Genomic DNA, 24,658 nt, shown 5'->3' on the forward strand with positions numbered 1-24,658 from the left:
GGTCCAATCTGATTGTGTATTTTTAGATGTGATTATTACACTTATAGATTCAGTCTAACAGCTGAGTGCATTTTTAGTCCAATAGCTTCTCACAGATGGCCTTTTTGAAACACACACTCACATAGCACAATCAAAGTTGCCCAACGCTTACATACGACTGATGAAAAACTACTGAGAGACACAAAATCTTAACTCTCACTTCCTCACAAACTTAACTTTCACTTTCTAGAAGGGTGCGGCAACTGCTATATAGACTCTGTATTAGGGATGCTCCGATCGATCAGCCACCAATCAGTATCAGCCAATTTCTGTGGAAAAGTATGTCGATCACTGCTTTTCTATGCCTATCACAAAAACCACTGACCTGTGGCTTATACTATTGCAGCTTGCAGAGACCCCTGTGTGGAGTATAGTGTCCTGCTCTAATGTCTTGGCTAGTGTCCCCCTCCTCCTTTCCTTCACAGTGCGCAAGTGTGCAGTGGCAAACCCAACAGGTCTGTCATGTGGAACTTATATGCAATTTGTGACGGTGATGTAAAGTTTGCATCCTGCAACACATGCCACAAAAAATATCTTGCGGGGGTAGCACGTTTAAAAGCTTTAATTTCATATGGTATTTGAAGAACAAATACTAGGCAGACTATGGTGAGTTTTCGAGGCTCACGGTACAGCAACAGCCAGTCAAAGCAAGTCAGAAGGCTAAGCACACAACCCGAAAAATAAGTTAAGCCTTTCTCAGAGGTGGAAAACAACGGGTTCTGACGACTGCTCTCTAATTTGGAGCCCTCCTGCTGCTACATGGAAGTCCCATCGATGTACTCTCACATCGAAATGGAAAAAGGTATTTTGAAGAGCCCTGGCAGTCAGGGGCCCTTGGATTTATCCTAACTTTTCCCCCCTTTACGGAAACCCTGGCCGAAACCACTCATCTTAAATAAATTGAAAAATGTACAGTTTATTTATGTGATCGGTATTGGTATCAGCCATTCTCACTCATGGATTATCACAGAGACAGCTCCTGTTGTTCACTTCAAAGAGCTTGTCCAAAGACACCGTCATTTACCAATTTATGTAAATGAGTAATTAGCATAACCACACAATACAACATATCAACTTTATTATATTAATGACCGATCAGACAAAGATCAGAACAGATTTCTGACATTTCTGGCTTTTTTTGTCAAAGATAACAAATATATTTAAAAGACATGGGAACAGGTGTTAAAATTGCAATATGTACAGTATATAATTATACTTACAATGGGGGAAATCATTCATTTATTCATTCACACTCAAATTAATTCATAACCTTTATGTTTTAGGCAATTTTTTCTTGATGTTCTGTCTCTCTCTTCAAATAAACCTAAAATATGGACTCTTCATGTCTTTGTAAGGGCGGCAATTTCAAAATCAGCAGGGGATCAGATAATTATTTATGTGAGAAAATAAACCTTGCTTACCTATTTCAACATTTCTCCAATAGATGTATTTATTATTGCTTCAACACACGCACATTCCCGACACTCTTCAAGTGTGTTCACACCCAGAACAAATGTGCACATTTATAACAAGGTGGGAATGTAACAAAGGTGGTTTTGTCTACTTATTGATCTGACCGTAGGATTATAATTATTGAATGGAGGAAAATCATGTACCACCCAAATTAGGAAGGAGTTGCCTAAAGTTTTGAGGAGCGCTGATGCTATGTTTGGCCTACGTTGTGATCTCAAGTACTGTTAAAAACACAAACTATTAAAGCTTCTCATATAAAACTATGACCTGTGTTCTATACACGAGAGATCATTAGTCAGTCAAGTGAAAATGTCAGTAATCAGTCGGGATATGTTACAGAACAGACCTGTGTTTGAGAAGTAGAGCACGGAGAACACAGGATCGGTCCTCAGCTCTAATCTGATCAGAGATGATCATCGTCTCCACCACCAAATGGGCGATTCCTGGCAGAGAGTTCTGCTCAAGGTCCAAAAGGATGGCACCTTGGAAAGACCGGGGAATGATATAACAATCATAACAATCATGAGATCGCTTTCAACAAACTCAATAGTTTTGTTGTTTTTTTTAACTATTGTTTTTGCTGGATGTTTGGCAGAGGCCATTTACCATTTGTGATGGTGCGACGAAGCTCAAGTAAACTTCGAAAAGAGAGCGAAGCCACGTGAGGTTTGCCCCAGCGATCAGTTTCCTCCTCAACATCCTCCTCAAACTTGATCCAGCGAGCACGCTCCTTCCAACGCATTTCATGGTCTTTCTCCACAATCAGCTCGTTCAGCTCTACAAACAACTGGAGATGAGGCAAAGCACATATGAGAACTCAAGGATACAGAATACCGTGGAATCTCAATTACCATAAATTCCGGATTTTGGAGCGCACCTGAATATAAGCCACACACACCAAATTTAAAGAGAAAAAATATGTTGTACATTCAGTATATAGGACACACTTGTCGATAAGTCACAGGTGTCCACGTTGTCACATGGGATATTTATGCAGAAAGACACACCGTGCAATCCTACCTACACTCGAAGTTCCATGCATCACTCATTAGCTACGGTGAGACGTGAGAGACTTTTTTTTTCACTGGGGTTCAACAGCTGCTGCGCTCCAAGCTGTCCAAGCAGAAGCTATAGTAATTCTACACTTGAGTAAACTTATTTAAGCTTTGTCAGATCAAAACACGATCGCTGCATATGACGTCAAAAGATGTGATATTAGCTTCTATTGCGGAAATGCACTACTTTCTGTTTCAGCACTCTAAGCATCATCGGAACTGTCGTTCTTTTAGTCATAAATTCGCCACATCATTGTTTAAGCTGCAGGGTTCAAAGCGTGTGAAAAAGTGGCGGCTTAAAGTCCGGAAATTACAATAATCAATTCCAAAAGGTTAGACGAAATCCAAAACATACTAAAACTGAAACATAATAATGTAAATCCAATTCATCCTTTCCAGACACCAGAAATATGAACATCATACATATAAATGACAAATGAAAAAATGAACACTTAACATCTCTTTCACCTTTATTGAAGACTCGAGGGAGGGGGAGGGAGGATGGAAAGGGACGGAAGAGCCACGGATGCGGTTTTATTCCCGTCCATTAAAAACTTAACTTTAAAGAATGGATCATTCGAGCTGTATATTTGCTCACTTGAACTTTATTGTAAACTTCACCAGCAGGTACAATCATCATTACACACACTGACCCGGCTCACTTTCCCTTAAACCATTCCCCCTGCAACAAGTTTTAACTAGGAACCATTATCAATTTTTCACAGAGACTGACGTATGGACGGATACTTTGTTTGATGGATGGATTTGGTTGCACGATACACAGGCAAGCTGACTACTTTCTTTGGCGGACTATTTGGTCATATGATAACCGAGACATATGTTTGGCAATCATTTTGATCAAAAAAGGAATCCCATGAAAACCGAGCGTACAAAAACTGAGGTTCCATTGTATATGCCACAATATTACTGGATCTTGCAGCACAGTTTTTCAAGGTTTAAGGTGACTTATCAATCAGCATCTTTTGTGGAGATAAAGATAGCTTGATGCTGACACAGCAGAAGTTAGAATTAGACAGTTCTGCATTAAAATTCATTTCTTGGTGAAGAGGATGTTTCACTGAGTGACCTGAGCAGGGGCATTGCTTTAAGTTTTAAGTAATTTATTTATCATTATTGAGGTGCTGTTGGCTCTTTCTTAGAGGGATTTATGAACAAATTGATTTGTGAAAAAAAGCTACAGATTATTCAATATAATTTGATTTTCAACACAATGCACAACACTATTTTAAGCTCAAATATGACTTTATACAGTAGGCATCACAAATAATGTTTTCCAGTTCAAGTAACCAACCATCTCTTCCGTGAAGGTTGGTTGTTTGCCACAAACCTCATGGGTCTTCTTGTCTGCTGCTCTTTTTTTCTTTTTTAAGCTGGATAGTGGAGTGGAACTGTTGCTTGTACGGGCCACCTGGCATCTAGATGACTTCTTCACGAGGTGGCGTCTTACCCCGGGGTTGTCCTCAAATCTGTGACCTGCACAAAACAAATTGATTGGATTCAATGCAGTATTGCAAAGATTATGGTCGTTATTAAATGTTTTTCAGATCCATCATCTCATTCCTTGAATGACGATTACTGTACTTCAGAATCTGTTGTGGAGGATCACAGATTACAAGAAACCTTGTTTGATTGATACAAGCCCTTTACTCTTGTTGAGATACACAAAGTCCTCCTGCAAGTGGTCTAGATCAGGTTATATTTTTAGTACAACTTGATTTGTATTTAAAGGTAATTATATACAGTGACATAGTGGTGTGTGCATGTCTGTCTCACAGTGGGTAAGTCCTTGGCTGAATCTCCTTTCGGTCATTTTCAGTTTGGGGTTTGCACGTTCTCTGTGTGCTTGAGTGGGATTTCTCCAAGTACTCCAGGTTCAACGTCCCAAAAACACGCTTGTTTGGTTAAATGGGGACTCCAAATTGCCCTCAGGTCTGACTGGAAGCGTGAACAGTTGTTTGTCTATATGTGCCATTGACTGGCAATCCAGGGTGCACCATGCCCAAAGTTAGGGAAATAGGTGCCTAATGAGGACAATAGAAAAGGGATGCACGGATGTAATCAATGCATTTATTTACAAAAAAGCAATAACACAACATAATATGTCTGTTTTCATTTTTCCCGTGCTTGCCAAGGGGGTTTTGTGGCATGGCTCGGTCGCACCCATGGCATGATACTGGCTCACAGCCGGGTGGTTGGGAACCACCAATCTAGACTAGTCAACCATTAAGACATGAAAATATAGGAATATGCTATAGGTCATAATTAAACACAAATGGATGTAGCTTAAATGTAAGAAGGAAAAATCAAGTCAGATATTAATGATAACCGGCATGTCAACGTTGTGATCCACTGATTATGAACTAATGTTCACAAAGGTATAGTACCACAGTGTGTTCCACACACTGTTTTTATGCAGACAGAGGAGGTAGTAAGTATTTGGAACACCTGTAGGAACTGTCAAGGACGATCAGCCTCCATTTCTCTAGAACAGCTTTAAATTGTTGACACATTTTGTCGTCCCTGAAACAGGCCTTTTTGTGTAATTCTGAAATACACATTATTTTTCAGTTTTGGGTACCTTATCTTTTTTTAACCTCTGGCACTTCACCACTTGCCTTTGTACCATTTCAGGCTTTTCATTGGACTTGAAGAACTTGAATTTCAATAAATAACTGGAAAAATTGGGGTGTATTAAAACTTTTGACCAGTAGTGTATATAAAAATAACTGTCACAAGTAACAATTGCATTGATTCCATGACACAATTAAGTTGGGAACCACTTGCATGTGCAAGTACCCAGGTCTGTGCTGTGGCCAAGGAATTACAGGTACCGTGTTGAGGTGTCAAGTATTACCAAAGACGACACAGATTTTGTTCCCTAAGAGGAAGCCTTCTGTTATTATATGTCAATAATTATGCCACAATTTTCAGGTCACCAACGTGAATTGGTTTGGCAGTAAGATAAATGTTACGACAGTGAAGTGGGTTAGCTGAAAAAGTCTATGGTACTAAAATCAACAAATACATTCAGCTATAAGAAATAATTCTGTTTGATGAGCAGTGGTACTTTGGTGGGGAAAAGCAGATGTACATCACTTTCATCTCTTCTCCCAAGACTAAAAACATAAAAAAATAATGAAAAGTAAAATAAATAAATACAGAACCAGAATCACACATGGATTGTCAATGAAATGTCTTTCCGCTCCAGCTGTGGCTGAGCCCAAAGCCAAATGGATGCCACTCGATCAATGAAAAAAACGGAAACAGCAACAGTCGAGCAGCATTTCACTCAATACCATGGACCAACTTTTGTACTCTGTGACATGAATGTTCCCATACCATTAATCAAGCCAGCGGCGAACTACGTAATCAGTGGAAACTCACGTCCATTGATTATGTGGACAGAAATAGAACAAAAGGTTTACTGGTGTGAAATTGTTGGATTATGACGAACACAAGCTTGGAATGCCACACTGCCCACTGTCAAAACTCAAACAAATTTCAAAACCGTACCCAGCAACATTAGAGGTGAACCTTAACAAAAACACAACACTTACGGACTGAATCGAGTGGTGACCCCAGTTGAGAGTGGATTGACTCAAGCAAGTCATAATCATCAAAATCAAAAACAAACTCTTCAAAATCCTCAAAGCCTTCCACATTGGACTGTGAGCTGTGGTGCTCATGTTGGTGCTGCCTTGGGGTGCCAGAGCCTTTTTGGACACCACACTGGTGCTCAGCTCCATTGTTGTCGGTGCAGTTCTTCTTATCAGCCTGGCTCTCTTGTCCCTCTGGATCTGTCATCTTGACAGCTGGTACCTCCTCCTATCCTCCTCTCTCCAAGCAGACTTACTGCTCATCCAGGTTTGCCAACTCTTGAGTGCAGTGTGCTCTGTGGACCACTGTTCACAAGTCACCAGTCTACCTCAGTTGAAGTTGTTGCACCGCCAACCCAATGGGAGTTTAAAGCATGTGATCCGAATCCTTTGACAGAATTGTATCAGCAAGAAAAAGCACTAGCTTGTGGTGAGTGGGCTCTGTCTGTACAGAAAAATGAAAAAAATATCCAGTTGGAGCAAAGAAACACCTCTCTAAATCCGCCGTCACAAGCGTGCAGACACAGTAGCAACATTAACTTTGGCGACAACTGCAAAATACGGAAAATGGGTGGTCTTCTTTGTGAAACCTGTCAGCTGACTGACAGTGCACCCTTTTTAGTGATGTCCACAGTCTATTGATTTTGAGGCTGTGCCATAACGACAGAGTGAGCTAGTGTAGAGGTGACGCTTTTCATTCGTATAGTACCATTACTGTCCTACCTAATATACTGTAGGAACATGTAATATGGTGAAGACGTTAGTAATCAGTTCCTATAAGCATTGCCAAACCAAGATTTAGATTTAGTATTTATATTTAGATTAAAGATTTAGGATTTAGATTTACCATTTTGATTCACAATTGAATTTCTACCACAACTGTGAAGAAAATTAGTTAGATGTTAAAAAAGCAAGCTAAATATGAGAAAGGTGAGCTAAATAATCAAACTATATTTGCTATAAAGTATCTATCGTCACCCGCCCAGGATTGTATGTATTGCAATCGGTCCTCAAAAGTTACATTTCACAAACTTTTTTGTGTTTTTTGTTTATTTGATGTGGACATCACAATTACATTGGACAGAGCAGATGCATTGTTTGAGTGTTTTAGCACATGCGCTAATTCGCAACACTTTTCCACGGGAGCACAAGTTTTACAATAGAGAGTAATAGAAAGACTTAAAAAATAACTCACAAAGTCAAAATAAACATGCCATTTAATTGGCCTGTGTGATAGCTCTTAGAGAGGTAAGAAGCGTGCGACCATATAGAGAGAGAAATGACATGCGGTCAAGGAAATACTGTAAGATACACAAAATAAGGGCACTTAGTTTGTTAAATAAAATAACAAGGTATAGACTTGTTTTGTTGTGTTCTTGTTAAAATGACGTAATATTAACTTGACCTTCCTGGGGTACTATATATAATAGAGGAAACACTGCTCTCATTAAGGACTGTGAGTCGGTCAGCATCACACCCAAAAGTGATTACAGGCCAAAGGTTTCTCAATATGCGCTCAGGGAGGATGCACGCCCTGTCTTAGATGCACTGTTGAAAGCCATCTGATGACTCCCCTGTCCAAACTTCCATTTTTTCCTGTGAAGAAAATCAGGCCAGCTGGTCACTCTGACCATTGAAGGTTTGTTCAGGACTGACAAGCTGTGAATGATATGCTCTAATGTTCCTAACACATTCAAGTCAATGGTTCTCTGCCATAGAAGTGGATTTTGAATGCCTTTGTCAGTGTTCCTCCTTATTTAGATTCTCAGTTATCGTTGGAAAACGTTACACTGAGAGCTCCACTATCTCCAATACCTCCCTCGCTCACAGTTTGGCAGACTTCCACCTTCCTGATGGCTCAGCGTTCTTTTTTGTGAATGATTTGTTGATCTGTTCTCCCTGTAGACAACGATGCAAGGAAGACATCACTGCCTTGCTAAAACACCTGGCTGCTATGGGCTCCAAGGCATTACTTTCCAAACTTTGGTTTTCTACCTCCGTCATGTGTTTAATCCTGAAGACAAGACTTTGGCTTATTCCAGAGCTGAAGCCTCTTTATAAAATCACTCATCAATACGTGTTGCCCCCACGTTGAAAGACTGCTGCAGAGCATTCCTTTGTGGATTTGAAGCGTGCCCATTTTTGCCGCTGCAACATGTCAAGACCATCTGTCCGGTTCATTCATGTTTGATGACCTCTGTTCTTCTCCAAAAACATGGTGAAAATCTCAGACTTATGCGGAACTTCCATGTGCTATAGTGACTGTTGAGCTTCCAGTCCGGTTACAAGACCTTGTAGGCTGTGCCTGTCTTACTCTTTGTCTTTCGCATTGTTTAACGACACTTTTGAAGGCTCTGAATTATTCAAAGCTCACACCCCAGCTCTTCCAACCTCACCATTCAGCGTTGCAACACCTTGAACCCTGCTTCACTTCTTCCCCTTCCTAAAGATGTTGAATCACATTTCTGTGCTAAGGTTTCTCTCTCGTTCAGATCATTCTGATGAGTCTTTGGAAAATCCTGATGAGGCTCATCGTATCGCCTCTTTGACCGTGTTCAGTTGTTCCGGCTTCTTGTGGTGTGATGTTGTCCCTGTTACCATCTCATTGTTTGTCTCAAGCTGCTAAATTGACAGCACTCGGACTGCCTGTGTCTTGGCTGCAGGTTAATTTACACGGACAGTGGGTAAAAAACCATAGGTGTGGTCCACGAGTTTAGTGCCTTTTGGCTACACTGTCATTTGGCTACACAAGTCTGACCCTAAACCATATTCTCTATCATGATAAAGCTGTGTCCCTTTTGGAGGGAATTCTACTGGCCTCTTTGGTCATTTACAAATGTGCAGCTTCAGCATCTCATCCTGTTGCAGAGGGCCATGCATGTGTGGATGCCACTGCCTTTCCTGTCACGGCTCTTTTGGCACCTGTTATGGTGACAGCGCCTGCATCCCTTTCAGGCTTGGCCTGTCTGGCTTCACCAGCTGACAAGTCTTGTTGGGTTATGCCGGCACTGTTCTTATGAGTAGGATTTGATACAGCTCCAGTGGCCTGTTATGAGCCTATTCTTCGTTGACCCATGGGAGGACCTATTGACATCGACTTCAAACACTGGTATGCCCCAGGATTTACACAATTTGCTTTGTCTGCAATGGAAAAAATACCATCTTACAGTATTCTTATTTGGGTCAATACGGTACAGTATATCTTAGGTAGCTTCCTCATTCCTTCTGTTTGCTTGCTAACGTTCTTGGTCACCAGTAACCACATGCAGGTTAATTGGAGACGTTTAATTCCTTTTAAGTGTGAATGTGAGTGTGAATGGTTGTTTGTCTACATGTGCCGAGAGACTGACTGGCAACCAGTCCTGGGTATATCCTGACTCTTGCATAAAGTCAGCTGGGATAGGCTAAATGTAATTCAATGTGTTTATTTATTGTGTGTCTATGCTGTGTATTGTTTGAACTGACACATATTTGGAATGGTTTAGCTGGCCCAATGTGGGTAGTGTTATTTATTATAGAAAGATATTCATTTTATTTCTGGACCCATTATATTTTACAAACTAACAATCCCAATTGTGAGCGCTGTTGTTGTGGCAGCAGAATGAAACTGCGGGATACAGTGGCTTGCATGGCCTGTCAAAGTGAAGCATCACTCCCAGCAGCTGTGATTTTAGTGGCCCTGTTTTGTGTTTCTAAACAGTCAATGATTACTTCAGTCTGGTAAAACAGGAAAGCCCAGAGGCAAGGTCGCTGGTGAAGGGGAATCGACTGCAGGCTCTGTCATTATTGCCCCTGAATTCCGGCTTTTTCTCTTACACCCCTAACTCTTGCCTACCAATTCTGGTTTGTTGATTTGTGTTTTACTATACACCTCTATAAATCTTCATGTTCTCCCTCTCCTGTAATGTTTTAATTAGTATTATTTGTGTTTGCAATAAATGGAAAGTTTGAATATGATTTTTAGGGATGGTAATAATTTGTGAACACTGTAAGACCACTAAGAACAATTCAACTGTATACAGTGTGTGGGAATAAGGAGTGGCGATCTCTTCATGATGAAGTGTTGACCACCTGGAACCAAGCTAGTCAGTCTTCTCGGAGTGTGCATATTCTCCCTGTGTGTGCGTGGGTTTTCTCTGGGTAATCTGGCTTCCTCCCATACCCAAAAACATGCATGTTATGCTAATTGGAGATTCAAAATTGACCGTGTGTGTGAATGTGCTTGTGAATGCTTGTTTGTCTGTATGTGCCCTGAGGTTGGCTCGCAATTAGTCCGGGGTTTTTATATGTTAATTTTACCAAAGAGCAACTGTTAGTAACAAGATCTTTTTAAAGCCTGATCAAATCAAAGGTGATTACATTGAGACAAACTCATCAGGAATGGATAGCAATGTGATTTATATACATCTACTTATAACACATGATGATGGTTTAGTTCACTGCAAATAAATACATTTTGCTGTTTGAAAATGTACTGTACCAGATCAGTGAATATAAGATTTTTGTTATTATAGATATTCTTATTGCCCCTTTTTGCAGGACAGTAAAGTGCTGTAGATATTTTTTTATTCTCCTTTAATCTCCTGGGAGGCTCTCTTCCTTAGGGCATTCTGTTGTTAGGCTGTTGCTTTGATTCAGTTAGCTCAGCTTATTAGTAGCTAGCGGCAGCCATAAAAAAAAATGTTCTCCAACAAATCAGTACATCACGGTAGAGAACATTCAAGCCAAGGGTAGCAGCAAGAAACCCTGTATTTGTAGTCAAGATCTGTGTTTAGTAAAATGCCAGAATAGTCCAAAACTTAGATGTGTCTCATTCTCCAGAATCAGCGTCTTGATAATGTATGACGTTCTATGCAAGGTGGATAGATTGTTTTAGCACACTGAAGGCCTACTAATTGATTTTTTAACTAACTTTCAGAGAAAGAGAGTCCTAACGAGAAAATGGATGGCTGGATACATGCTGTAAGTAGAGCTACAGTGGTACAGTGTTCCCTCGCTACATCACGGTTCACCTTTCGCTGATTCGCTCTTTCGCAGATTTTTTTTTAATGTGCAATTCTGCACGTTTTTTAACAGCGTATGAACGCACGTAGTGTTCTGCGTCCTTGTGATGTATTAGAGTGCTCTATCGGCGCTCTGTTGCATGTGTCTGTTTTTGTATTCACTACTGCTACCAGTAGGGGGTGCTGTATACTCATGTGACAGTTGAAGACGTGTCTAGTTGTCCAGTTGGTCTAAGTAAATATGGAGCTAAAACAGTCCCGATTGGTTAAGGGAGAACCTGCCTGTTGTGGTCTGCATTTTGATTGGCTGTAGACCATTGTCAGTCAATCTCCTTCGCAGGACTGCCTGTTTCCTGTTGTATGATCGCTAGCCACTAGCAGAAGGCAGAAGTTGGAATGCTGTAAATGAACCTTCAGTTCATGGAGGACGAGGAATATGTTTTAACAAGGATACAAAAATGTATCTTTGCGTGTTTAAACGAGAGAAATTTGATATAATGTTAAAGCCTGTCTGAGAAAAGTGTATAAAGTGTATGGTGAGGGGTTTCACAGTCTTAAAACATATATAATATAACATAATAATTGTTCAAAAATATAGTTGGCTACTTTGCGGATTTCACTTATTGCGGGCTATTTTGGGAACCTATCCCCCGCGATGAACGAGGGAACATTGTACTTCAGTTTTTATTATTAATCCGTTCCAAATGGTCAGACAAAAACTTAAACATATGAAAACTGTGTCTTTAAAATCACTTGTTTGTGTTCTCATGAGCTATTGTGACAATATTGCGTGATCTATCGTTCTCATGTGCTTTAAGACTTTGCTTTCATTTGCTTTATTTTTTGTGGATTTTCCTGGATACAGTTTGTCTGCATTTGCATTTGCTCTAGTTCCTCTCCTCAACAGAAATGGACCTAACAGCGGAACATGTGAGCACACAGTTAGATCTCACTAACTTTTCATGTCATCCAAGTCGACGCTGGCCAACATCTGGGCCTCGGCTTCATCAGTTGGCACTTGCTGATAGACAGCAGTCTCAACAGCAGTCATGCTGCCAATGCAGATCCGCTCCCTCAGGTCATAGTTGCTCCTTGGGGAACTTGCCATGCGATGGTGGGTGGGCTTTCGGCGGAAACTGCTCGGAGTCGCAACTGCACTGGGGGATACTGATCCTGGGTTGACGCTGAGAAAGAACACAGATATGATTGACGAGAAATGTGTACAGACCCAATGAGATCCATGTTGTAGGTCAATTGGACAAATCATTGCTTTTATTACAATGGCGAATACACACAAAAATCTTCCCATACATTTCTTCAAAGCAAATGTGTTTGCTTGCATTTCTGTCATATCACCAGCAGAGGACTTCCTAACACTGCAACAGGAATGTGTCCTCTCACCAAACATCAGTCTGTGTTCTATCAAGCACGGCTACAAAATAATGCATGACACAGGCAACGTTTTCCGAATTGATCTGCTGTGAGAAGAACCTTAATCGCTGCTCCACAAGCAGATAACGCCAATATATATCACCGTATAAAATTACAAAAAAACTCTAATAATTCATATTCTGATGTTTGGTCGGATGCCTGTTTTGAAACCACAAGAGAATTAAGCAAATAAGAACCTCTCAACGACAATTGCTTAAGGAAATATATATTAGTGTGATGTGTAATGACAGGAAATGGTGAAAAACTATCACGTAAAAAAACTAACAAGCTCACTTCCCCCTTTCCAAGCTCTCCTGCTATCTTAACGTTGACGTTCTCAGAGTTCAAATCAACTTCTCGGCTACAATTGGTGCAAAGACACCAATAGTAGCAAGTGAATGTTGTTATTATTAAAGTAGATTCATCTCCCCTTCTCTCTTTGCCAGGTTTAAGCCCTAAATATGCCTCACACACTTATTAAACGCATTTAAATTATAAAATGTACAGGTGCTCACCGAAGCTAGTAGTGCTTCCACAGCCAAACAAACTTTTGCTTCTCAGCACAGGACTATGGTGTGTTCAAGGATCACCGAACAAAGTGCAAAATCTCAAAGCTTGATGAAAATGATCGTTAACATGTAAAAATCGTAGGCTTTCTAACAGCAGTACATGTATGCTGTACATTTAGCCTCTATTATTCCATATTTCATTTTATTTATCAACTTTTGGTGAATGGGATGTGCTTTCTGAGGAAAAACTGGGCAATTTTCAAAGAAAAAATAATTAAAAAGTAATCGTTTGACCAGAAATCTGCAAATTTGTGGGCCCGTTTCTAAAAAATATGCGGGGATTCGCTGTACTGATGATATACCTGACCTACATGAACAGAATGTTTATTAAGTTATGTTATTATGGAACTGCTTTCATCTTTACAGAAATATCTTCATCTGGGGTTTTCAAACACTGTGGGCCTCCCTCCAAAGAGCCAAACAGACGCAAATCTCATATTATTTTAGTTGTCGTAGTCATATTTGAAGTGAATGAAAACATGCTACATCGCAGTTCGAACAATGCGCCCTCACGCTATTTCAAAAATCAATTAATTAATAAATGATCACTCTTTTGTGGTTGAATATGGTCTATTATTAGTAAAAAAAAAATGCATATTTAAGCTAATTTGACGTATTCATGGGCGTAAATTGAGCGTTTTCAAGCCAAAATGACTAAATCAACCAAAATACAAATATAAAGGATTCAAAAGACATGATATGAAGTGTAACACAGTATCTGTGACTTGTTGTGTGCGGCTTTAAGAAACGATACATGGGTAGTGGGAAGCAATGTGTGTGACGTCAGCTGGCTAGAGTTGACTGTTAGCTGAGTGCTAGCAGCAGGTTAGCAGTGTAGACGGTGGCTGACAGCATATCATGTGTCAATGTTCACTGCATGTGTTCTCTGCTTGCTAATACAGCGACTGAAGTGCATCATGAGTCTGTCCTCCACCATAAACAGTGGCAGTAGAGTAGTATGCTACACTGGTCTCTAGGTGTCAGTAACGTTACATTGATGAGTCAATAGCCACCAGGAAGTACACTGTGACGCTGCAGCTGCATGCTAATGTGTGAGTCAATCTTATTTATGTCTGAGATGGCTTATTTTCTATTATTATGTGTGTAAAGTGCAAAGGTGACTATTGGGATGTTATTTAATGTTTAAAGGGCTGTAATAATAGTTAAAAAAAACATATTTAGAAGGTCATAAACAGGTTTTCAATGCTGTAACTCAATGATATTTATTAATATTCAATCCTACTACGCGGAAATTCACTTATCGCAGTCGGATCTGGAACCAATTAACCGCAATAAACGAGAGACGACTATTTAAAACATTTTAAATATCATAGGTTTTAACTCTCAATAAATTTGATTCAAACATTTAGCCAGAATGTTCTATGTTAAATATGTCTATTAGAAAAGATTTTCAGAAAATTTTACCTTATTTATGTCTTTTAACACGTTGGGCACACACGCGTGCTCTGTTGTGGTGGTTTGAAACCTGCTGGTGTACATGATGGTGGAGAGTGTCACTGAAAATTTTCATTCAGAAGAATTATGGGAGGTCAGCCGTTACTGATAGCAATGGTTTTATTTGTTTCTGACACGCTTAACTAGTCACACTGAGGAACATCATATCACATGTACACTTGCACAACATGTTCGAAACGGAGTAGGAAGAAACAAAGCTCATTTAATCCTCGTCCTTCCCCATGTCTCAGCAATTACTAAACTCACTTCATGAGTTTAAATCTTACCATTTTCTAAGAGGTAGAAAAAAAACAGAATATGTGGATAGACGCCTGTAGCGCCACATTTTGTAATAATGGTGCTGTCGTGTTCCGCAGGACAGGAGAAAGCACTTCCTGACCTGTGCTCTTACTTTGGCGGGCTGCACTTCCTGCTGGGAGGAAACTGCAGCCGCTTCACCCCTGGCGGTTGCTACGCAGCTGTGAGCGATTAACATTTGTGGGGTTTAAAAGCCCAGCGCCGCCTTGAGTACGGCTCTGGTTCATTGCTTGTGTTCACCTCACCGGTGCTGTTACCTGAGTAAGTACTGACCTGCTACTGCTACTACTATTACTACTATTACTATGAGTATTGTTTCGCAGAGCCTTATCCTCTGTCGCCCTTTGTTGTAAATCCTGTGCAGCAGTGAGTTTTTGCACCATTAAAGATTTTCATTTTTTGCACGCTGCCGCCTCGTCTCTGCATACTGGGGGTCAAGCTTTCGACAGCTACCAGTTCGCCCCAGATCATGACAGGTGCATTATGTAACAATGTAATAAATTACTACATTAATAAATCACCTCAATGTATAATAACACCACAATTTGCAATAATATGTCATGTAATGAAATCCTTGAAAGCATTTTGTAATTTAAAAAAAGTGCAGCATCTGCAACTTTTGCCATACGTAACAAGTTATTACAAAAGGCATCAAGGTTTATTACAAAATGCATTCAATAATTTTATTACAAAAGGCAGCAGATTATTACAAAATGCAGCGTTATTGCATAATGAGGTGAAAATACATCACATTTTACATAATGCAACATTATTACATAATGTGTTGCTATGGTGGATTATGCAGTGATGAAGGAGTTTTTTGTTAAAAAAATGAAAAAAAAACATAGTGTTAAAAATATGTATATATTTAAAAAATAAACTATAGATAAATACAAATAATAAAAATAAATACGTTGAAAATTAATTAAAACAGAGACTAAAGACAAATTAATAAATACAGATGGAAAAAAGTGACAGAACTATTGTAGAATGTATAAATAAGTGCAGAACGTAGACTAATCAATAAGTAATAAATATGATGGATGAGACAGCCTGGCTCACAATCTCTGTTCTAATTATTAATATATTTGATGGAGTTGACGTCAGTACTCTGTGTATGTAGGCACAGAGCCATAGTCGTGCTGGAACATAAAAGAGGGTCACTAGGCCACTCACTCTGTACACAGAATACACGAAGGACATATAAAATACAGTAATAAAAAGGTTTTGAATTAAATGAAATGAAACAACTTCTTACTTTTATCCCTGTGGTTGTCTTGCTCACTGAAAGGGGCGTTGCAAGGTAGGGAGAGAAAGGCTTATTGGGAGGAGGAAGACCACTACGCTGCTTAGTTATCTCTGTCAATTTCATAGGAGCAAATCCTTTCACATGTTCAAGGATAACATACTTATCCTGATGATGGTCGTGACAGTTGAATTGCATTAGATCAAGCTCGCGGTCAATGTTGGTCACAATTCCTTCACATTTCGAGCATTCCATTTTACTTCACTATTCTTTGCTCTTTAGAGGAGCCTGCCTCACACTTGGGAGATAAATGGACTTTAAAGTTGAAAAGTTAACAAGAAAGAACAAAAGTGACGATGCCCTTCCTCAGTGTAGCGACATGCAACTACCCTAATTTCCGGATGATAAGCCACTACTTTTTTCACACGCTTTAAGATTGATGCAGCTAATTTATGTCTAAAAGAACTACAGTTCCCATGATGCTAAGACTGTAGATTCAGGAAATGGTGAACTGGACTATTGAAGTGGACCCTAATATCACATTTTGAAGTCCTATGCAGCAATCGTGTTTTGATCTGATAAATCTTAAGTAAGTTTGCTCAAGTATAGAATTACAACAGCTTCTGCTTGGACTGCGGCAGCTTTTTAACTCTGGGGAAAAATGAATAAATAAATGAAAAAAGCGTCTCACGTCTCACTCATCGGCACTAATGAGTGACGCTGTTGACACCGATGGGTGGTAGGATTGCAAGGTTTATAGTGTGTAAATATCCCATTTTACAGTGTGGACACCTGCGGACAAGTGCGGCTTATAGATGTAAAATGTTTTTTCCCTTTAAATTAGGTGAGGCGGCTTATGTTCAGATGCGCTCAATAGTCCGGAATTTAGAATAAATATTCGTCCACTCGTTCTCTTTTTCTTTTTGTATAGCTTTAATAATTTATAGGAGTGTGTCGTAACCACGAAACGTCACACAAGGACCACATGTACTGCTATGGGAAGGTACAAGCTACGCTGCCTTATGTCATCATATGGGGGCTATTCGCTTTGCTATTAACTGCTCACATATTAAAAAGGAACGAATTTAAGAAGACATGAGCAGATTCCGTTCAAATGTGCTCCACCAAGCAAACAGCACACAATGTATGAGAGCCTACCTGTTGCAAGAAGCTTCCCCCTTTTCCATCTCCTCATGGTGTTCAATGACAGCACTATGAAGCTCTCCCCTTTGCGTTAACGAGCACTTCTGGGTTAAACGATGCCCTTCATTTTCTGTGTGTAAGGTGGTCATTGGAGGGACTTCCTCCAAGTCCTCTTGACTCTCCAAACTAAACTAAGAGGAAGTAGAAGATCAGTGAGAGGGGTGGAATCGACAGCATGCACAATACATTTACAATCCAGTTTACGTGCTCAGAAACAGAGCATTTTAACAGCAACCGTAGCAATCTTGCGGGTTTCAATCCTATATTACCTGTGCTTCAATACTGGGTAACTCTGTGGCCATGGCAGCCACCTCCTGCGTGTCTATTTCAGACGCTACCTCCTCCTCATCTACTTCATGGATGGTGGGTGTAACTTCAGAAGGTGGTAGAGAGGTCTTTTTTTTCTTCCGTTTCTTTCGGCGCCTGCGGTCCGTGCTGTGCACCCTCTTGCGTAAGCGCTGGGGTACAGGCAAGTGGGTGGATAAGGGGTGATGGATATGGTGAACTGTGTGCCTGTGATCTGTATTTGAAGACATGGGAAGAATGTTTTATCACTACAAATAACGGTTAGTTGTTCTTGAAACCATGCTGAACTAGGACATACAGCATTATAGTACTTATAGAAGTTTTTTATTCATATGCATGACAGACGTCCCTCGCCACTTTGCATTTCGAATCTTGCGGCTTCAATTTATCAGTTATAAGATATTAAATTGTATTAATTATTACATTTTCATGTTTACAGTTGAATATGGCCTGCTATTAGTAAAAAAATATGCATTTTTAAGCAAATTCTCAGTATTTTTTGCCTGAATTAACCATTGTCAAGCATAATAATGAACTAAAGCTAAATTAACATAAATATAAGGAATTCAGAAGTCTCATTCAAAGACGTTGTAATGATATATTCCATTCCAACCCCGTCACTAGAGGTCAGTAATGTTACTGTAATATTCGGGGGAGACACACAAGCACCAGACTTGATTGCCCACACAACAGGTTTTTATTGCAGGTTTTTACTGGCACAATAATCCCTAACACGGGCTACTGTTGCAGGCGTAACCCACACCAAGCTAAAACTCAACTCTGAACCACCGACGGCACTTTCTGTCCAAACCACCGGAACACATTTACAGCAACGTCCTAGAGTACAAGTCTTATTTATGACTTAAATGGCTTATTTTCTGTTATTATGTCTACTATACTGGGTAATACGAGTGTAAGGGTGACTACAGGGGTGTTATTTCATGTTAAAAACCGTATTTAGGTTTTCAATGCTCTATCTCGGAAAATATTCTATATATATATAAGGAATCCTACTTATCGGAAATTTACTTTCCCGCAGTCGCGTCTGCAACCAATTAACTGTGATGAACAAAATATTACTGTATATATTCACATATATAACGTATATATGGAGTCACACAGTTTAGAAGACAAAACACATGGTTCAGATAAAATGTAGAAATAAAAATGCATAGATCTTCAAACAGCACTACCTGCATAGAAATAATTCGGGTTTATACAGGATTAACAGCTGCTGTGCTCACATATATACAGTATTGAGTAACAAATGTCCTTGCTTACACTCAAAATCTTTTTCTGTGTAATTTCGTCCCATCCTGTCAGCGCTGGTGGACGCAGATTCACTAATGATGTCTGCAAAGCACTCAACAGATAGTGCTTTCTCCCAGTCCTGCTCCTCATGCTCTTCTTTCTGTCTGTCGAATGACTCTTCCTCTGTGTCATCAGCCTCCCTCACCTGAAAAAAATACAACAGCACCACCTAGTGTGCAATCACTAATTAAATATAAAAGGAGTTCAGAGGCTTTCTGAAAAACAGAACAACCTTCACAAAAATATGAAAAGAAAATGTGTATGCTGTACAGCTTTTCTCTACCTTCACTATTGTCACAAAAACTGCATTCCCCTAATTGTGGAATTCATTATTTTCTAAATCATATTTTAAAACTGTTTTGGGTTTGTGCTTTAATAATATAGAGAGCAATATTCTATATTAAGCTTCTCATTGGTGCTGGCACAGTGAGTGCTCTCGCTACTGATCTGGGGTCTCAAATTTCACTCTTAAGGCTCCATTACCTCTTAATTACCAGTGGGATGAAGGGACAGGATGCATTTAATGACATGAGCTACCTAACCACTCCAGGTCAAGGCGCAATATAAAGGGTTGTAAGCAGTAAAAGCCTTGTTTTCAGTGGCCAGGCTCCTACATTATGTTATGGCAGTTGCAATTGTTTCATTTTTTCACACTGGTAAACATCATTCATCATTGTAAGACTGTATCGACCCGCAGCTACTGTATCCAAGCTCGGCAGGTATTCTGTCATGTCTGCTTTATAGTTATGTGGATTAAAGGGCAACCCTATCGGGTACTGGAGGCACTGGCAATACAAAGAGTTATAAAATGAATCATCAACATAATCTAATGAGAGAGATACAGTAAATGCATTTACTTGATTTTGTTCAGGAGGTCTGCTTCTACAAAACAAATGCTCGCTATCAATAAATGTTTGTTTTTTTGACGCAGGCAAAATATATATTCTACTTATATAGTCAATATTAGTATCAACAAAGTAGGTAATTTGACTTTTTTAATCTCATTCCCACCTAGGAAATTATACCATTCCAAATTCTCAGGGATCATTGGATCAATGAGAATATTCACAGACATGCAATCCCAAGTGGTTTGTTTGTCTATTGGTTTTGCTAAAACCAAAACTGGAATAAACATGTTTTGTCATTAGTGCGGACATACAATCCAGTACAGTGTTTCCCCTACATTAAATTAGGGAGCCGCCTAGCCCCCAATCACAAACAGTATTGTAGATCAAGAGAATTCCTTCTTTCAGATGATATTACATACTTTGCGACCCTGAATAGCACAATAGGTAAAAAATGAATGAATGCCACTGCTGTTTTTGGTTCTAATACTTTTAAAAACAAAATATCCTGAAACGAATCCTGTTCATACCTGCGCCTAAAATGAGATTCATGACTGCTCCTTGGAAAAGGCCAAATGTTTTTGAAACATTAATATTTCATTTTACCGGAATAAGGGTTCAGAGAGGTGTGCTGAAATATTTAACAACTACTGACATATGTGATATGGTGTCTCATGTGTTTGTCCTAAACGTGTAGTCACTGAGAAAACTACAATTTGGTTTGTCCAATGAGCGTGTTTCCAAAATGGGAACAGTTGCGTTTGTATGTTTATCTAATCACACAATTTGGGTACACTGGGAATGCTTTCCTTTGAACAGTTACAGAATGCAAAGATACATTTGTCAGCACGGTTGAGAGATACACACACAAGCACCTGCTGGACAAGAACTGGGGGCACAACACCAAATTCTAGGACCCCCACATATGAGGCCCCCCGGCCCACCCTAAAACCAATAGGGACCGCAATACACACACACGCTAGTCTATTTTTAAATTGTTTTACTACCTTGGTATTTGATCAGTCATATTGTGCTTAACATTTGGGCTGAACTTTGGAAAAACGTAGTAAGCATTTACCTGCCTACTTTTCTTACCCTCACCTGTCCGTCCTTTCTCGTCTGTCAACCTGATTCTTCCTTTGCGGGGGACATTACACTGCATCGTTCGGAGCACTGTGCACAAAAGAGTCGCTTCGCAATAGGCTGTATAGCAACTCTTGAAGCAACCATTACCGTTCATAAGTCCTACCAGGTGGAATGAACCAGTTTGCATTTTTGCAATGTTTGACTACAGCAACCTTATTATAGCACTTTCACAGCATTTTTTTTTTTTTTTACATTCATGACGTCGGGTTATGACATCAGTGAGGAGAAGATGGATGTGTTTTTATAATTGACATATCTGAATAAAAGAAATATATCCTTTAAAAATGTTCACAAAAACCCAGGGGCCTCCCGTGCTTAGGGAGCTGGTACATCCTTGGACAAGAATGCGCTATTTCGATATACAGTATGTTTTACTTCTATGGAGACTGTTTTCTTCATATTGTATTTGGTAACGTTTTAGATGCAAATGCTAATATTTTTGTTAATTGATGGCACTAAGACCTTGTGCAATATTCAAGTTTTAGTATTCTGTTATGTTCCTCAAAGACACACACACACAATAAGTTAGGGCAACCAGTTTTAATCATTTCATCTTCATCTCAGTGACAGATGGCTCAACTCTAGCAACTAAAACACCCATGAGTCTCAGCTGCTGTAGTTGTGAATGATTTGCTTTTTGTCAAGGCAGCTGAATGTTTAACTAGTGTACTTCCCATCCCATCCCCTGATCCAAATTAACATGAAAATAAATGTTCTTACCTGATGCAGGTTGATCAAAACATCTATCTCAGGGGCATGACCACCTGTAGCCATTGGGTTTGGCCCTCAGCCAGGTGCTATAATTGGTTTTGACAAGGCTCTGGGGCCTGGATGAAGACAGCTACAGCTGCTGGAGAGGCAGTGGGTCAAGTGTGGCTGAGGGAGCAGAATGGAAGCGCAGTTGAGACAAGTGGGCTTGGTCGGAGTGGGACAGAGGAAGAGATGGACTGGAAAGCAACATGAACCAGACAGGTGGTAGTGTTCAGCCCTTTTCTTTCACGGTGGGAGATCCAGGGACCCTTTGGGAAGGCATAACCTATAAAAAAATAGAGCTTTTGATATAGAGTACCCATTATCTTGGCTTTTTTCACAGAGCAAAAATTGCGTATGACAGCTGTAACAGAACATCCAGCATGGATTAGTATGTATTCGCCTGTGCGTTTCATACAGAATGCAAGAATGTGGATGATTAGGAATTACGATCCGAAAATCAGACCATTCGATGCTTGCGATAGAGTCTGATGTGATGCACAAAATTCTTCGACCTCAGTGTCAGACAGCGCCAATTGCGTTCAACACATCAAGTCTGTGTCTGAAGTGAATACCGGTGTATAAAATGCTACTTTTTTATTCAACTTTGAGCCTTGCGGCTTATACAGCGGTGTAGGTAATTTAGGGCCAAGTTGTAATCTTGTGAGAGCTCCTTTATTTCAGAAATACTACTAATCGTTTAAATACCGTGCCGCTCACAAGTCAGTTAGGAATTGGTAGCTCTTTCTTTGGCAGAAGCCAATCACGAGCTATAAGGGAACTCACGACGAGCTTGTTAACCCATTGGAAATCGCCAGAGGTCAGTACTCAGTATAACAGACTCACGGTGTTGTCTTAGAAAGAACGTTAAAATCATCACACGGCAACCGAATACTCAAAAGGTAGGTAAGAAATACACAATACAAGTACCAATACAAGTTTAGAATAAAAAACAACAACTATTTTGCATTTCTTCCCAGCAAAGATTTTCTTTGGCCACGGCTGCCAGGGCTTTGCAACGATGACGAGGGAGGCTCCCTCTGGTGGACAGAGGCAGCCGAATGAATCAGTGCATTTAAAACAAAATATTTTGGACTATAATATATTTTTAAATGTTGTTTTACTTGATATAAATATATTTTAAAATTTAAAAAAATTAAATTATTTTCACAATACTGTACAAAAATACTAAAATAACATAACAATATTTAAAGACTTTAAAAATAAATTAATTATAATAAGAACATTAATACAAAACCAACATATTTACACAAATATTTAAAAATATATATGAAAATAATAAAAAAGTATTTTTTATGTGCATTATCTTCAGGCTTTTGTGGGCCACATAAAAAGATATGAGGGGCCGAATCGGGCCTTGAGTTTGACACCGGTGCTGTGTGCCAGTTTTCCGAAATTGATTACTGTTGTTCACACTTATTGGAAATGACTGGCGTGATCTAAACATTTGAAGAAAACAAATGGCTGATCTTGTGTAGATAAAATATGAACATTTTTGCACATGCATCTCAGTGACAGATGACTCAAAGAGCGCAATGATGCAACGATGGCTCAAAGAATGTTTTTTTTTCTCAGATTTGGCGCTACCTGATCATCCTTGCTTATAAACACGAGACTGTCAGTGTAGTTTGTCATTACAGTAGATGACATTGCAACTCTGCTTCTTAACACACCTCAAATTCCAAATAGTACAGCTTGAGGGGCCTTCCACTTCTTTCCATATTAATTATCCTCACTGTGTGTACGGCTAACCTCACCAAGGCAACCGTTGTGTTGTGCAGGGTTATTTGCAAAGTTGGTGTGTGCCTCAGGGAAATCAAGTATGATGCCAAACTAAGCACATAAAGCATAAGAATGCAGGGGACAGATAAAGCTGCATCCCAGGTGACCCACTTTGTTTGGAGCTGCTGATTTCCCACTATCACAGAAAAGGCTTTACATCTGTCTCGGTTGTATTCAGTTGACTCTGTTGTTGCTCCCAATGAGACATTTATAGCCACTTGGGTGCACAAATAGACTGCCAAAATGTAAGCACACAGTTTGAGAAGCATTTAGAGGGCAGTTATTGCAGATAGAATCTTAGGAAATTTGACATCAGTGCGCTGTGCGGCGACTTATCACATTTACAAATGTTCTAATACGGTTGTTGAATATTGAATTACATGTTGTGTCCTTCCTTTGTCTTGCTTAGTGAAACTGGGATATACTTTAGAGTAGTCCGTGTACACCTTACATAGCAGTACATATTTACTATCCACTAAAAACTAAACATCTGGCAACACAAGTGAGTACAGTACCAAGATCATTGTGTCTTGCCGCCAGTCTAGCATGGTGGTGGTACTGTCATGGGGCTGCATGAGTGCTGATAAATCTGTTTTAGTGTATGGAGTCTAAGTCGCCACACCCGTCCGTAATGTACATTCCTGGTTATATGGTACACTTGTTTTCTTTGTTTGTGGTGGCATCACAAAAAAACACAGTACCAGAGTAAAGCTTCATTCTTTAGAAGCTTGCAGGCTTTTGCATGACATCACACACAATAGTTGTGTCAAGCTTTTTAAAAAAAGGCACGTTTGTCCAGAAATTTTTGGTTAAAATCCAAATTATCTGATTTTGGAGAGTTGGACTTTTGAGGTTTACACTGCATGATTTAACTCAATAAGGTTACAAAAAATGAGGCAGCAGTATGATGTAGTTCAGTTTTACACCACTAAAAAACTACAACCACAATAACAAACAGTGCAATATAACCCACTTTTTTCATATTAATCCATCCAAATGCACTTATTCCTGCAATGTGTTGTATTGCACAGTCAAAACTGTCACAGGCTTTATAGCTATCATCACTATTTAAGCAGTATGCACCATCA

At 39.6% G+C, this 24,658-nt stretch overlaps 2 protein-coding genes across 6 annotated transcripts in view; one reads left to right on the plus strand and one right to left on the minus strand.

The window, feature by feature from the left end:
* Positions 1 to 24,658, minus strand: part of slc4a3 (solute carrier family 4 member 3) — a 55,788-nt gene that overhangs the window by 30,440 nt on the left and 690 nt on the right. For 2 of the 4 annotated variants that reach the window (XM_054788237.1, XM_054788236.1), the window contains exons 2-9: positions 21,738 to 22,053; positions 18,997 to 19,171; positions 17,679 to 17,929; positions 17,365 to 17,540; positions 12,145 to 12,371; positions 3,916 to 4,061; positions 2,119 to 2,299; positions 1,859 to 1,994 (exon numbers count right to left, since the gene is read on the minus strand). In XM_054788237.1, the coding sequence (XP_054644212.1) occupies positions 1,859 to 1,994; positions 2,119 to 2,299; positions 3,916 to 4,061; positions 12,145 to 12,371; positions 17,365 to 17,540; positions 17,679 to 17,929; positions 18,997 to 19,171; positions 21,738 to 21,791 (1,346 nt within the window). In that variant the 5' untranslated portion in view covers positions 21,792 to 22,053. Of the gene's footprint in view, positions 1 to 1,858; positions 1,995 to 2,118; positions 2,300 to 3,915; positions 4,062 to 6,145; positions 6,799 to 12,144; positions 12,372 to 17,364; positions 17,541 to 17,678; positions 17,930 to 18,996; positions 19,172 to 21,737; positions 22,054 to 24,658 lie in introns of those variants that run through there. The other 2 variants (XM_054788239.1, XM_054788240.1) reach the window with 2 other exon arrangements.
* Positions 9,200 to 24,658, plus strand: part of col5a2a (collagen, type V, alpha 2a) — a 93,708-nt gene continuing 78,249 nt past the window's right edge. The window contains exons 1-2 of one of the 2 annotated variants that reach the window (XM_054788234.1): positions 9,200 to 9,293; positions 11,103 to 11,146. The gene's annotated coding sequence lies outside the window, so the exon portion shown is untranslated. Of the gene's footprint in view, positions 9,294 to 11,102; positions 11,147 to 15,074; positions 15,222 to 24,658 lie in introns of those variants that run through there. The other variant, XM_054788235.1, reaches the window with a different exon arrangement.

The sequence above is a fragment of the Dunckerocampus dactyliophorus genome, chromosome 9 (assembly GCF_027744805.1).
Source record: "Dunckerocampus dactyliophorus isolate RoL2022-P2 chromosome 9, RoL_Ddac_1.1, whole genome shotgun sequence".
Classification (NCBI taxonomy): Eukaryota; Metazoa; Chordata; class Actinopteri; order Syngnathiformes; family Syngnathidae; genus Dunckerocampus; species Dunckerocampus dactyliophorus.